Consider the following 14,085-nt stretch of genomic DNA (forward strand, 5'->3'; position numbering starts at 1 on the left):
CTGTGTGCAGGTCAGCTTAACCTGGCCATGGGCTTCTGCTGGCAACAGCCTGAGAAATCATTGATTTACCTTACTCTACCAAATAAGAGGCTCTGAGGTGAGACAGCTAGGAAACTGTATCCAGTTAATACAAATAACAGTTGCCTATGGGGACCCTTCACAGCACTTAAAAGCAGTCCTATGATCAGGAGGGAAGGCTCTAAATAAATATAAAAACAAAACCAAAAAAACAACAACACAGTGCTAATGCTTACCCAGGTGGTTCCTCACAGGCTCAGGCAGAACTCCCTTACCAAATTACCTGCCATGGCAACCGAAAAGGTGTCACAAAAGCAAGCAGAAGAGACCTGGATTGCAGGGCGAAGAGACAACGTTAGCAGTCAATAGAGAAAGATGCTTTACTAAGGCCACGCAGGGCAAGCAGGATTCATTCTGACATTGTTAAAGGAGGATTTCATTCTGTTTTTTTAATTATATCCCCCCAACCCCAGTTCATGTGAGATATGTACATCTGTGAGAAAATTATTGAGCCTCCGCATTACCCAGTGTGGCAGCTGAATCCGGTCCCCCGATTTTCAGCCAGATTCATCGAGACAGGCGGCAGAGACGCATCCTAACTCAAGACGTTCAGTGCATTTCCATCGGCGCACAGACACCCCCAGCTCCAACAAAAGGAATTATTTAAACCAGCTAAATGACTCAAGATAGCAATGTGACAGCCCACTGGCTGCCCAGCTAAGAGACCCAGCATTGATTTATTGTGAAATTGCCAGGGATTCAATGCAGCGTGCAGGTGAATGAATTCTGCTAATAAGAGTCGCGTTTCTGCTCCAGAGCTCGTTTCTGTCTGAGTAACCCCGGATAAAATAACAGTGCGACTCCACTAACTTGATTGGATCAAACTGCACCAGAATATTATCAAGCCTGCCGTTTATCTGCGCGGCAATTGCAGTGGCAGGCAGACTTCAATAAGAGATTAGGGCAGTCGGATCCCTGCAAGTCATTAAACATTTAAATTGAACATTTGGAATTCTGTCCTGTGATGTGTGGCAGGCTTATACTGCGGTGCGTGAAATGTTATTGGAGGGGAATGAAACACAATGGCCATCCAAACGGATTAAGATGGCAGAGATCGTCACCTAAGAACCAGCAGTAAGTGGGCAAACGTCAACCTTTCCAATCGCATTGGCTGGCTTCTGGATGCCACATAACCGCCGGCATTCCTGGAAAGGGTCCAGCCAAACTTCAGGATGCTCCACCAAGTGCCTGCAACTATAGAAGGAGGTCATCTGCACATTAAAGCAGACAAACCGATGAGGTGTCTTTCCCAGCATGGTTACTTTTTTTTTTCTCCCCAGAGACAGGTGCCATCGTTTGGCCATCTTGCTAGCTTAGTATAAAAAGTAGTTAATCTAAAGCTCCCCTTATCTCACCCTCTCCTTATCTAATCCCATCTTTAAAAGTTCCCAAGGATTTGGCCTGCTGAATCATCTTCTTTCTAATTCCGATCAGTGTGGAATTTCATCCCATTACACAATCAAAAAGGTATCTCTCTTTCACACACCATGGCCAGGGTTTATTTCACCCTGGAAAGTCACCTCCAGGAAACATGCAAAGATTCCTGCAAAGTCAACCTGCCATGTTGTTCTTCACAGAAGCATAGACATGCAGCAAGGAGATGTACTGTAATTAAACTGTATATTGTAAGGTGTCTAGTGCAGAATTAAGTCATTTAGACCAATTCCAGTGTTTACTTGAGGACTGTAGGTTTCTGTGGGGCTTCTCTGGGTTGTTTCAGTCCTCCAGCACTCATGGTTTTCTTAAGGGGAACAATTAACTTTGATTGGTCCCTGTTGACCTGCCTTTCCTTCATTTGCCTGGAAACAAAGGTCACAGAGGAAAACTAATGTAACTCTGCTTGTCCGTTCCTTGTTGCGACCTTGCGGAATGCAGTACTGAATGGGAAAAGAAAGGCAAACAAATCCAAAGCCGAGAGTAATTTTTTCCAGCACTGAGGTAATTATTTACCATAATTGTTGTAGAATATTAAGGGGCCCTGTCCTTTCTGAACCATGTACAAGACACACCTGAACTCCTTACTTGAACTAGCACATTGAACTAGCATATACCCAAGGATGTACCCAAGCACCTTCCCAGCATGCACTTGGTCAGACTGCACCCATAAGACCTCAAGTCTCAACTTTTAAGGCACCTTGATGTTCGCTGTTGCTGCTTCTAAAACCTGAATTTCTGCATCTTAATTGGCCTTAATTGTAACGGTGTGTATTATGCATCACCATTCTCATTTTAACTTAATTGCACGTGGCAGTAATATAATTATAGCCCTATTTTTTTTTACCTGAACTACCCGTAAACTGCCCCTACATACAACCTTGCACTGCATTTTACTTTCTCTTTGTTAATTTGACTATTATAAAGACTAAATTTGTATATGGTGCTCTAACTGTACTAGTTCTTGAAATGTGTATATTTTTGGACAACGATTGTGTGGACAACAGTAGAGTCTACTAAGAAATAAGGAATACGATATTTTAAGAGCTGAACCGACTGCCACATCACCGAAGTGACGGGATTAAAGAAAGAAAAAAAGAGAAAGCAAATCAGAATGGACAGAGACTGGGATGTAGAAGTTATCCGCTTTATTTGCTTCAAGTCAAACAATAATAAAATAACGGAGGCGAGAATAAATTAAACGTCTACATTAAAATAAAGAGATTTCGGTCCTGAGATTGACAAAAAGCAGGGGTTGGTTTCTGAAAGTACAATTAGAATATTAATAATGAAGTTGGGGGTGGGGGTGGGGTGGTGTTTTTGGAGACAGGAGGAAGAGGAGGGGGAAGATGGATGGAGATAAGGAAAGCAGTCACAGGGAGACAGGGCTGTAGGCACATTCAAGAGTTGAGAATCCCAAGGCTAAAGATTTTACAGCTTTGTTTGAGTCAGGCTCCTTCATTAAATTATCAAGCCTTCTTTCAAAATCATATATATATATATTAAAAAAAAAAGAAAAAAGTAATATATTCTTTACACATTTATCCTGAGGAGACATACAATTTTCAAACATAAATACAATACTGCAGGGAGAACAATGAGAGATGCTTTATAGATTTAGATTTCCATATATATTATTTTTCAAGGTTGCTGTACCCCAGACTTTGGCTGCTCTGGTGCATCAAAGATCAATCCAGTCTGAGCCCTTAGCTTTTCCTATTCAGGGCAGATCTGAATATTTCAAAAACCCATTCCCAAGACTCTTTTGTGTTTGTAATGGCTGCTGTGGTTACATACATGAAGGAGAATTTCTTTTGAAGTGACGTTAATTAACAGTATAGTATACACAGTAACTATACGGCAGAGAGAAAAAATGCAATTGCAAAAATATTAACCGTAATCTAAGAATGAAAACAAACCAAAAACATTCATTACAAGTATAGTTCGATACTGCGAAGGGGCACCCGTTTCTGTTTTAAGGTTGATCGTTTGGAAATGCAAAGGTCATCATATTGGAGTGCCACACCTGGAAGCTAAATTTTAAAAAGGAAACTGAAAATAATCAAAACTTACTATATTCTAATAATCTCAGATTGTTTCCAGCATATCAGTGAAGTAAAAAGCAGACTTTTAAAAGTACTTCTATTCCAGAGAAGCTTTTCGGCGACATGCTAAATTAAGAACAGATTTGGAGGGAACTTTGAAGCATCCTGAAGACCCCCAGATATTTGTCTTTTGAATAACTAATAGATTCGTCAAGGTACATTCTGAACACAACCTGCATTCCTACTCTCCGAAGAACTATTGAGACAACAGTGTTTACTGTCAAGACAGTGCATTTTACTTGTAAAAGAAGCAGGTCCATCGCCTGCAGTGAGTCAGCTGTCAGAGATACAGCCGAGTGTCAGTACATCTGGAATATGTGCATGACTGCATGTCCTTGTCAGGTGCCACAACAGTAATTAACGTAGTTTATCTGATGCTCTGATTGCCTCACGACGATGTTCATTTAGTGATTTCAGAAAATTACTTGTTTTTTCCCCCCCCCCCCCACCCGTTTGTTTTGTTTCTCATTTCCCCGAGGGTATACATTCAAAGGCAGTCAAATAAGACAACAAAGAATGACTTCCGCGGAGAGGCAGACAGCGAGGGGAGCGGGAATCTGGTGGACAGGACCTCCAAGGGAATTGTCATCAACGATCGTTCAGGGGGAACGTGATTGAAAAAGGAAAATGGAAATTGAAAAACTATTTGTTCGGTTTAATTTAGACGTTTCCCTCGCGGAACATTAGCAAACGCAAAAGCACACCGGTTGTGTCGCCAATCAGAATTGATTTGAAAAACTATTTCATTGAAGATTCCCTCTCTTTAATTTGCACTCTAATCATACACGAAACGAAAGGGGGAATGGTATTCACATATAAATAAGGGGCCAGGCATCTTCCAAAAATGCACAAACCATTCTGTATATTGAAAAATCAACCACAAAAGAAAACTCAATAAATGACGACAAATGCCACCCACTACAGCGGTAACAATTTCCACGGTGCTGCATTTGAGCCGATATTATGAAGCAGTATCAGGGAATAATGTAATTTGAGTGAGACAACCGCGCGGTCGAGCCAGGGCCCGGTTCCAGGTTCCTCCTGGCGCCTGCAGGTTGGAGTAGAAGTGTGTGCACAAGAGGGACGGTCTCCCTGCTGCCCGTGAAGGCCTGTGACGATCTGCAGATCTCCACAGAGAGAGCAGCTGCCCTTGTTTTTTGTTTGTCCACCACCTCCCCCTTGTTTTAATCGCACAAAATGGGCCCTTCATCTCCCCAATGCCTGTCCTCTTTGTGTTTTTCTGGTTTTGTTTTTCAAAATTCAAGGCCCGTTCGCTTCCACAAAGCCGTATCCATCTTTCCGAGACGAACACAAACAGGCTCTGAATTCTTACGAAGGCCGGCCGGGCCTCGTGTCCTCTGAGGAAATAAGTGGCGGGCTTGTTTGCGAGAGACGTGCGATCGCATTACTGCCGTTTATTCACCAACGCGCTGCTCCAATCTGCTCGCCCCTCGCCGGCACGGATTCAAGGATACCCCTGAAGGACGGAAACTCATAAACTTTCGACTTCTACCCATTTTTCTCCCCCCGTGCACTGGGGAAAATGGCCAATATTGTTTCTTTTCACCATTCCCACGCTGCTCCATTATTACATACGTGCCCGTCCTTTAAACACAGCATGCCAGGACATACTACATACTGAGCACCGAACGCAGGAAGGAAAAAAAAAAAAAAGCGATTTTGAAAGCCAAACATCAGAAATGACCTATCTTTCTAAACTGAGATAACCGCATCAATCTGTTTGTCATAAAAAGATAAAACGCATTCTTCTACGACAGACGGAAACATATGGATCTGCAAGGCCTGCCAGACTCCGGAGGACAGAGATTGTTCTTTCCTATGGGCCGAAATCCTGAACTCCCATTTGCAAAACAGATCCCAAACCAAACAGAAAAGAAACTCTGATATGTAAAAGGGAGGCCACTTTGAGCAGCAGACTGAGGCCTCGGTTATAAGTCATGCCTTGCACTTCATTAGCCATAAGAATCAATTTCAAAGATGGGAGCTTACGGTAATATAAATGTACCTGTCAGGTGGACTATACAAATACAATTCGCCCTCTGGCATCTGGGAGGAAGATGGAGTGTGTTTGTCCTTCCTTTTTTTTCCCTTTTCTTTTTTGTTTCCCCCAACAAACAGGCGATGAAAAATGGGTGTGAGGGCCGCTGCTAATGAGACACTTTCTGGGACCCCTCCTACTCCTTCTCCCTCCATTGGCCTCCGAGGATCCTCTCTCTCTCTTCGACGTGCCCTTGAAATGTTGATAAAACTAGTTGAGAGGAATGTATGTGAGCCGAGGTCTCGGGGAAAGCTGATTAGGGGCTCTCCTGAGGGCCGGAGGGGATAAACAAGCGGCAGGCCTGCCACGCAAAACTCTCGAGCTATACTGATAGAGGGATCAAATAAGCACATAAGTATGGCAAGTGGGAAAGAAAGGGAAACTAAGTGAAGGGGTGCAATGGGAAATAAAAACACTATTGTAAATATTAGACAGAGGAAAAATGTAAACGTTATATATTCCTGTATACAAGCGATATCACTCTCCAACACTAGAGGGCAGTAACTTACATAATGTGCCTCAGAGAACGATTTGAGTTTTTCTAATCTGCACTTGAACTGAACTTCATTAAAATTAAAAATAATAATCATAATCATCATCATCATCATCATAATAAACTGCTGCTGTAAATGCTCTGCGATTAAATCCATTTTGGTTTCAGTAAATGGAATTAGTCTGTGGTAATTAAGTGTTTTAACGAGGAAACAAAATTAGGATGATTTTCAAAAGTACGCGTTTGAAAGGGAGAATTCAGAAACTTAAAAACTGTATACAAGTCGGGTTCTGGGCAGACATACCAATTATAGCTCGCTTTGTTTTGGTTTGCAATTAAGTTAAACTCTTTATATTCTCCTGGTTTTAGACAATCAAACCAAAAGAACCAGGCTACAAATAATGGTAGCTGAAGATTTGTTTTTTTTGCTATTGAGGGGGAAAAAAATAAAACCATCAGCAAAATGTCATCTGTGCCTTCCCCTCAGCGGCCCACACATAATAGATATGTATGGGTAACGTCAATCGCTGGGGACAGGAACAGGGCTGGTGATCTTACACAAACAACTCCCCTCTTCTTCTCATTTAATTTCACCCTCAGATGCACACTGCGGCCCGGAGAGGACCCTGCTGTTTGCTTTTCCCTGGGCCCTGATTCTTGGCCCTGTATTGATTAAGAGGCCTGTGGTCAAGGGCAGGAGCGGCGAGCGGGTATAAGAGGCCGGGGGAGGGGTGGCGTTGATGTATAAGTATTGTCAAAGCAAAAAAACAAGGTAAGAAAAACAAAGCCTTTAAATACAAAACCAAACAAAAGAAAAAAAAAAAAAAAAAGAAAAAAAAAAACAGGCCTTTGAAATACTAGCACTAAACATTAAAGGAGCTTTTTCCCCTCAATGATGAGAGTTAAGTGTTGTTTTTGCAGCTTCTCTGGGCTTTTGTTTGAGAACAGGGAGATGTGGCCGAGTTACGGCGTCTTAGAGAGCAAAATGCTATTTTCCGAAGTTGCGCTTTAGAGGACAGTGTGGCCCAGTTCACTTCGCCGCAGGGAGACCAGTCTTGATGGAGCGCAGTAACTGGCTTTGGGATTAGAAGCGACACAAGCAACTCAGCAATTATCCTGGTTATTAAACAGCCAGCCTGCTCTCTTTATTCAGATAAGACTGCTCTGACCTGCACTCCCGGAAAAGAAAGACGGGCAACTTTAGGAAATATCCACTGCTGAAAGCATATATGGCTACAGAAGTCGGAACTTTATATATAATCAATGAATTCAATGAATATAATCAATTCCCAAAACGGGGAGAGTGAGTGAGAGAATTTCAATTTTAGAAACAATCCCAGAGTCCCTCGGCCTGTCGAGTGCTGCCCTTGGCTAAGCACTTGTCCCGAAACTCAGCATCTCGGTTTGTTTAAGTATTAAAGTCTTTTCACAGCACTGGCCTGCAGGGGAGGGGGGTTTAGATAATGACACGCCATATGTCACTGTGTTTCAGCAGCTGAGAGAGCCCAGTGTGGATGAGTGAAGCTCAGAGCACAGATCTGTTTGGAATTTAATACTATTATCCTACTGTGGGCAGCCAGCCCATTGTTCGGCGTTAGGAATCTGCTTGCGTAGCGAGAATGGCGGGGGTCATTGTGGGTGGAATATATTCCCCCTGACCAGCCACTGTATAGAGAGCACAGAGCCCCCAACAGACTGGATGGAGCCTGTGCGTCTCCGAAATGGGGCCCCCTCTTCTGTCCCCGTTCTAGGAGGGAGGGTGACGGATCATTCAAGTACACCCAGACAAAGGCAGGAGTGGGACTTCAAACTGGCCTGCCGGTGTAATATAGAGAGAGAGTGGGGGGAGCGAAAATAAAAAAGTTCTGCCATCTTCACACTCACACGTACAAAACAAAGTCAATGAACAGGCTTGTTGCGTTTCTTTAGTCGCTCTGAAAGTTTTTCGTGTGTGTGTGTGCGCGCGAGTATAAAATATAAAACATTCAAATGCATGGAAACCTCCCATACTCTCCATTGACACAGACAGAGACGCACATTAAAGATTCAACTGATGCAAAAAAGAAAGACCGAAACCCACTTGGATATGACCACAGTGGGCTAAAGAAAAGAAAAGCAAGCCTACTTTTTTCCATGGGTTTCATTTCCACTAACAAGAAAAAAGAAAAAAAAAAAAAAAAAAAAAAAGGAGAGAGATGAAATAAAAATGCAGGAGAAAAAAACTGGAAGTGGGCCCTGAGGGAAATGACAAGAGATGATGTTTAAAGTTGACAGAGATCTGAAAGAAACTATATGAAATCAGAAAACGTTTCAGCTCCTCAGAGACTATCACGTGACCGGCTTTAAAGCTTTTACCTACAGTTGAGGAGATGTAATGCGGAGACAGTGGCATACTGTGTGAATTTAATCAGAAGTCGGGAGTGTTCAGCTAAGGTTATGAAACCCACATCCCTATAAATGCCTTCTGCGCCCTGCGGTTGATTTTGCAGTCCTCACACTACTGAAGGAATAAAATCCACAAAAACGGGGAACTACCCTGTTAAACAACTATTAAAAATGAGACAATATGAATAAGAAACATTTAAAAATATGAACCGACATTTAATAAGTCTTCTTAAATGTGCGTCTGCAATTGCAAGCCGTTCCCAGGCTTTCAAAATGGACAATCAAGGTTAAAAGTGGCGAACATTTTACAGTTGAGGTAACTCGGAAGGAGTCGCCCAAAATCTACATTCTCTCTGTATTCGCTCGGCACACAATCAATATGCAAGTTAATAGTAACCCAATGAAAACTAACTGGAAGTCAATAATGCTTCCCTGTGACATGCAGGGCCCAACAAGGCTTGAATCGGTGAAATTGCCTTTTAAATGGAACCACTAAAAAAACCCAAAACAAACAAACAAACCAATGCAGATTATTAATTATTAAATCCTTCATATCTGGAAGTCTACTGCAATGTTTTTCATGATTTGCCTTATAAACACCATCTTGGCAACTGAAAAAGTAAATCTGTTGACATTTTTTTTTTTTTCCCCCCAAGAGCAAAAGGTAGAAGCTTGAAGCCCAGTCAATCACCCTGTCAGGACTTAAAACCAGCAGCGCAAAAAAATGGTCGCTTTCATATTTATTGTAAAGGCTTCTTTTGTGAAGAAAGACATTCTTTTTTTTATAAAAGCAAACCATGACTCCAGAATTGAAATGTATATTCCAATTAATATATATTTCAGCGATCACAGCAACTATCTACTGCAAAATATACATAATTTAGCTTTCACAACATGGGGTGTGGTGCAGGCGAGTGAAAAGCTTTGCGCAGCGCCCGTATTGTGGGTTTTATAATGGAGTTGTAAGGTAATAAGCTCCTTTGGTCTCTAAGGCTGTGTAATAAAAACAGATCTTTATGAAGTCATATATTCACACACACACACACACACACACACACACACACACACACACACACACACACACACACACACACACACACACACACACACACGCTCACACAGCTATGCCTGAAAGCATTGGTATCCTTGTTGACTTGAGAAAATTATATGAAAATGTTGATTTACGAGTCTGTTTGGTGCTCCCTGCAATAACGTTACTCCACATTATCCAGTTCCCAATAACTCTGACACTCAGCATAATCTGAAATCATTGTGACGGCAACACAGAAGACATGTCTAGACATTAGAAACATTAGAAATTGGAAAATGTTATTTCCTGTTATACAATACTTCCCCTCAGCTAAATTATATTTTTAAATAAATTGAAATGAATGGAGTCCAAGTCAATTTCAAACTTTTTTTAAGGATGTGTATCTTCAGGAAATAAAAACCTGCTATTAATGGTCCTCATGTGCTATGTAACAAAGTAAAGGGAAGTTACTTCGATACAGTACATTCATTTTAGGATCTGGGTTTTCATTAAAGACTTGCGCTATTTGGGCTGTCTAATATGTGCTGTATTCTAGCCTGATGCCAAAAAGCAGTGCTGTACCCCTTATCACAGCATTGAAATATATGCAGAACCTCGTTTTAGAAAGAAAAGCTGAAAAAACTCATTGCATCACAAGCTTGGCCAAGTCCTTTTACATACTTACTAACAAATTAAACCACAGGCCCAGTGGCCTAACGGTCACACACACACAGAGAGAGAGAGAGAGAGAGAGAGAGAGAGAGAGAGAGAGAGAGAGAGAGAGAGAGAGAGAGAGTGTAAAATGAGTTTCAGGTAATGCACACTAGCATTCCAGTGTGGCGTTCAGGTTTGACCCTGGGATTTCAATCTTGATTTAATATCACAGGTAGATTAAGCCCCCTCTCGTACCAATATTTCCGCTTCGAAAACAGAGCTGAAGACTTGAATTGACAGGGAGCCTCTCTCCGCTAGTCACTCAGGTTTGCAGTGGGGATCAAAGGTTACAATACCTTATGCAATTCCCACTGTTCGTCCTGGAACCGAGATCTATCCTGCGTCATAATGTGGAATTTGTATTTGTGTGCAGGAAAAAAAGGATTTAACCTGAGTCTCCGTGTCACTTTTCATAAAACGAAGAGAAAAAAAAAAAACAACAGCACATTACAGCCACAAGAGAGTTGTATTTTGATTTTTGTCGTTTAAAAAAGCATATAGTTTCTTCAGCAGCACAGCAGTTTAAGGGATGTAAACCCCAATCTTGTAAGACACAGCAAGATAAGTCTGGGAAACCATTGAAAACAACACAGAGGTCATAACAGAGCCTCCGATTTGAAACATTCTTTTGGAGGAAAAAAAAAAAATCTGAAAAGTTTTGCATCTATTTTTATTTATATATTTATGTATTTTTTTTTTGCTTTCAAAGTGTTGGTTTTCTCAGCACCTCCCAACACATCAAAGCCCACGGTCCTTACAGAACCAAAGCAGCAGCCTCATGTCTCATTCAAAAAGAAGCTGCACCCAGCTAGAGAAAGAAATGAAAATCAAATCCAACAACAAACAACAAAAAAGACAAATCTAAACTTCAAAATTAAGCCATAAGAAATAAACACTTTAATTCCCCTTAGCAGCCAACGCATGTGGTATTCAACTAAAAAAGAAAAACGACAACAAAAACAAAACAAAAAATAGGTTCAAGTTTTCAAGTTTCTTAAATATATTTAATCCAGATCAACCCACTCCCCCTCCATTCCGCTGACTAGCTTTAATACTCCAAGCAGTGCAATTAAATTTCTTCTTATTTTAATTCTCACAATGTTCTTGCATGTCATTCTGTAGCATTGATTCTCTTACTTTCTCCAAAACCCACGCTGCCCCCCACACCTCCCCTGTTGGATTTTTTTCATTTCGGAGCACGCACCCATCACCCTTTCCCCTTTACTGGGGATTTGGAGCAAGTAGTTTTATCTTGGGGCGGCTGGGACCGAGGGGAGGGGAGTTGTGTGCATTTCAAATCAAATCTTACAACCTTTAACAAGATCAATAAAATAAAACCCAGAAAATGAAAAACAAAATAGCATCAAATCGAAAAGAACCGAGAAAACGGCACACAATTCCTGTTGGCGCAGCCCGGTCGGAGATATTCAGGCTTCAGGTTAGATCCTTCATGGGTTGCCTGGTCGAATCCCCCCCCAACCCTCCTCACCTCTGCACACCGTTATCCACCCTCAACCTTTGCCCTCTGTCATTGCCACCGTTTTATTTCATTTATTTCTTCTCCAGGGTGCTTTCCAAACCACAAGACCAAACCATACTTGCCCTCTGTTCTTTTAAAGCAGTGCCAATCACATATATATATATCTATAGATATTTATATATAATAAAGATCTCCTCTTTTCTTTTTAATTATTCTTTTGTATTTTCCACATTGTTCCTTTCGGTTCCTCTCTTATCTATAAACTGGTAGCCGGATGTGCGCGTGCTGGTGGTCCAAAAGCCGCGGCACAGACACTGTCTCATAGCCTTTGCCCAGCATCTGCTCCTTGATGCAGGGTGGGTGGATGTCGTTGATTAGGTACTCCAGTGACTGCAGGCTGCTGCTCAGGATGGAGGTGTTGCAGAGGCTCTTGCTCGGCAGGCTGCAGCACAGACCCCCGCCGCTGTCGACCGGGGGGTGGTGGTGGTGGTGGTGGTGGTGGTGATGGTGGTGGTGGTGGGGGAAGCCCAGTTCCCTATGCCCCGGCCCCGCGCCACCCGTATTGGTCCCAGGCAGGTCCTGGGGGTTGTAACAGTCGCTGTCGGGGGTCACCAGCACGCTGTTCCAGGGCGGTGCGAAGTACTGCCCCACCGAGAAGTTGCCGTGCATTCCTGCGCAGTTCAGTGGCGAGGAGCTCACCTTGTCCAGCACTCCGGCGCTGGCAGTGAGGGTGTAAGGCCTAGAGGATACCTGGGTGCCACCCACCACCACCCCGGCGGCGCCCCCCGGCACACACGTTTCTGGAGACTTACTGATGGCCCCCCCACCCCCGCTGCCCCCACTGTACATCCGGAGCGCAGCCTGCTGATGGTGCTGCTGCTGCTGCTGGTGATGATGCTGCTGTTGCTGCTGCTGCTGTTTCTGCTGCCACAGGATGTAATCCATGCTGTCCACGTAGGCCGCCCCCGCTTTGGCTATCTCTGCCCCCTGGGTGGGCAACATGGCCCCAGCGTAGGCCAAGCTGCCCTGGGGTGCTATGCCAGCAGGGAAGCCACTGCTGGAGGAGTTCGAAGAGGCTGCCGCGGCCTGCTTGGCGGGGCTGGGGTTGGCCGCCGTCGCCACCACCACCCCCTGGCAGACCTGCTGCAAAGCCTGGGCCTGACAGTGCTGGTTGATCTGGTAGATGATGCTCTGGATGGAGGGGAGATTGGACTGCGGGGGCAAGGCCAGACCTCTGCCACCCGCTATCGGGATCACCGACGCGGCCACCGTGACATTTGGGGGAATGGTGATCGTGGGGGCTTCGGGAGGTTTGGGGGGTCCTGTGTGATACTGTATCTGCCCGTGGGCGTGGGCTAAAGTGCTGCTACTGGGCGGCGGGTACGGGGCCACCGCGATTTGGGCTGGGGATAGTTTAGTCCGTTTGCCCTCCGAGTTCTTGACCACGCCTTTAGCCGTGGGGGTGGAGGTCGCCTTGACGATGGCCAGGAGGCCTTGGTAGCCCCCCGTGTGAAGATGAGGGTAGGGGCTATAGCGTTGGCCAGTGGTGTCATAGCCATTGACGGTTCGGTTAAGGTGCTTGTGTTGCGGTACCCTGATGTTGGTGGGGAAGATCTTGATGGACAGCGGGTTGTTGGCAGTCTTCTGTGCGTAGGCGTCAAGCTCGGCAGGGCTGGGATACCGCGGGGAATGCATGGGGGCCACTAGCTCGCCTGCAAAGCAACCACAGAAACAAGGTCATTACCGGCACTGCTGAAATGAACCCCAGCATCACTCAATCACAACTGCCACTTTACTCTGGGGGAGTCGAATCTTGGATAATCGTAGTGAAGATCCATTAGTAGCTCCTCAGATTGGTAGTAGAAGTGTATCACAAACCCAATCACTGTAAATGTGCATTAACAGGAAAACCATCTCCACTAAAAGCAGTCATTTACGGTCTAAGCACCCCAAACTCTTAAAAAGTCATTTTGAGTGCAACTATGAGAAAACCTTAAAGTATTTACAATGAAAATAGAGGATTATCTCCGTGCGATGGACCCGAATATGTTATAGTGTCTGCATTAGAACCGCCAGACAATACCGCAGATTTGTATGAAATGAAGTTTCTCCGAACATTTTTTTTTTTTTTTTTTCTGAAGTTTCCTGGTTTTTCATCCCTAGACATCTGCATCTCTTTAAAAACTCATTCTGTCGATGAAGATACCTCGGGCACTGTTAAATCAGTGCTTGTGAAATTAATTCAGATTCTTTTTTTCCATCTTTGTACAAAACCAAGTTACCATGGGAAATCAAAGGAGATTTTTT

At 43.7% G+C, this 14,085-nt stretch overlaps 1 protein-coding gene across 1 annotated transcript in view; it reads right to left on the bottom strand.

Moving 5' to 3' along the window:
* Positions 1-2,643: 2,643 nt before the first annotated feature.
* fam222aa (family with sequence similarity 222 member Aa) overlaps positions 2,644-14,085 on the bottom strand; it is a 67,231-nt gene continuing 55,789 nt past the window's right edge. The window contains exon 3 of the mRNA XM_066689236.1: positions 2,644-13,490. Within this exon, the coding sequence (XP_066545333.1) occupies positions 12,031-13,490 (1,460 nt within the window). The 3' untranslated portion in view covers positions 2,644-12,030. The remainder of the gene's footprint in view (positions 13,491-14,085) is intronic.

Source organism: Amia ocellicauda, chromosome 17 (assembly GCF_036373705.1).
Source record: "Amia ocellicauda isolate fAmiCal2 chromosome 17, fAmiCal2.hap1, whole genome shotgun sequence".
In the NCBI taxonomy this organism is placed as follows: domain Eukaryota; kingdom Metazoa; phylum Chordata; class Actinopteri; order Amiiformes; family Amiidae; genus Amia; species Amia ocellicauda.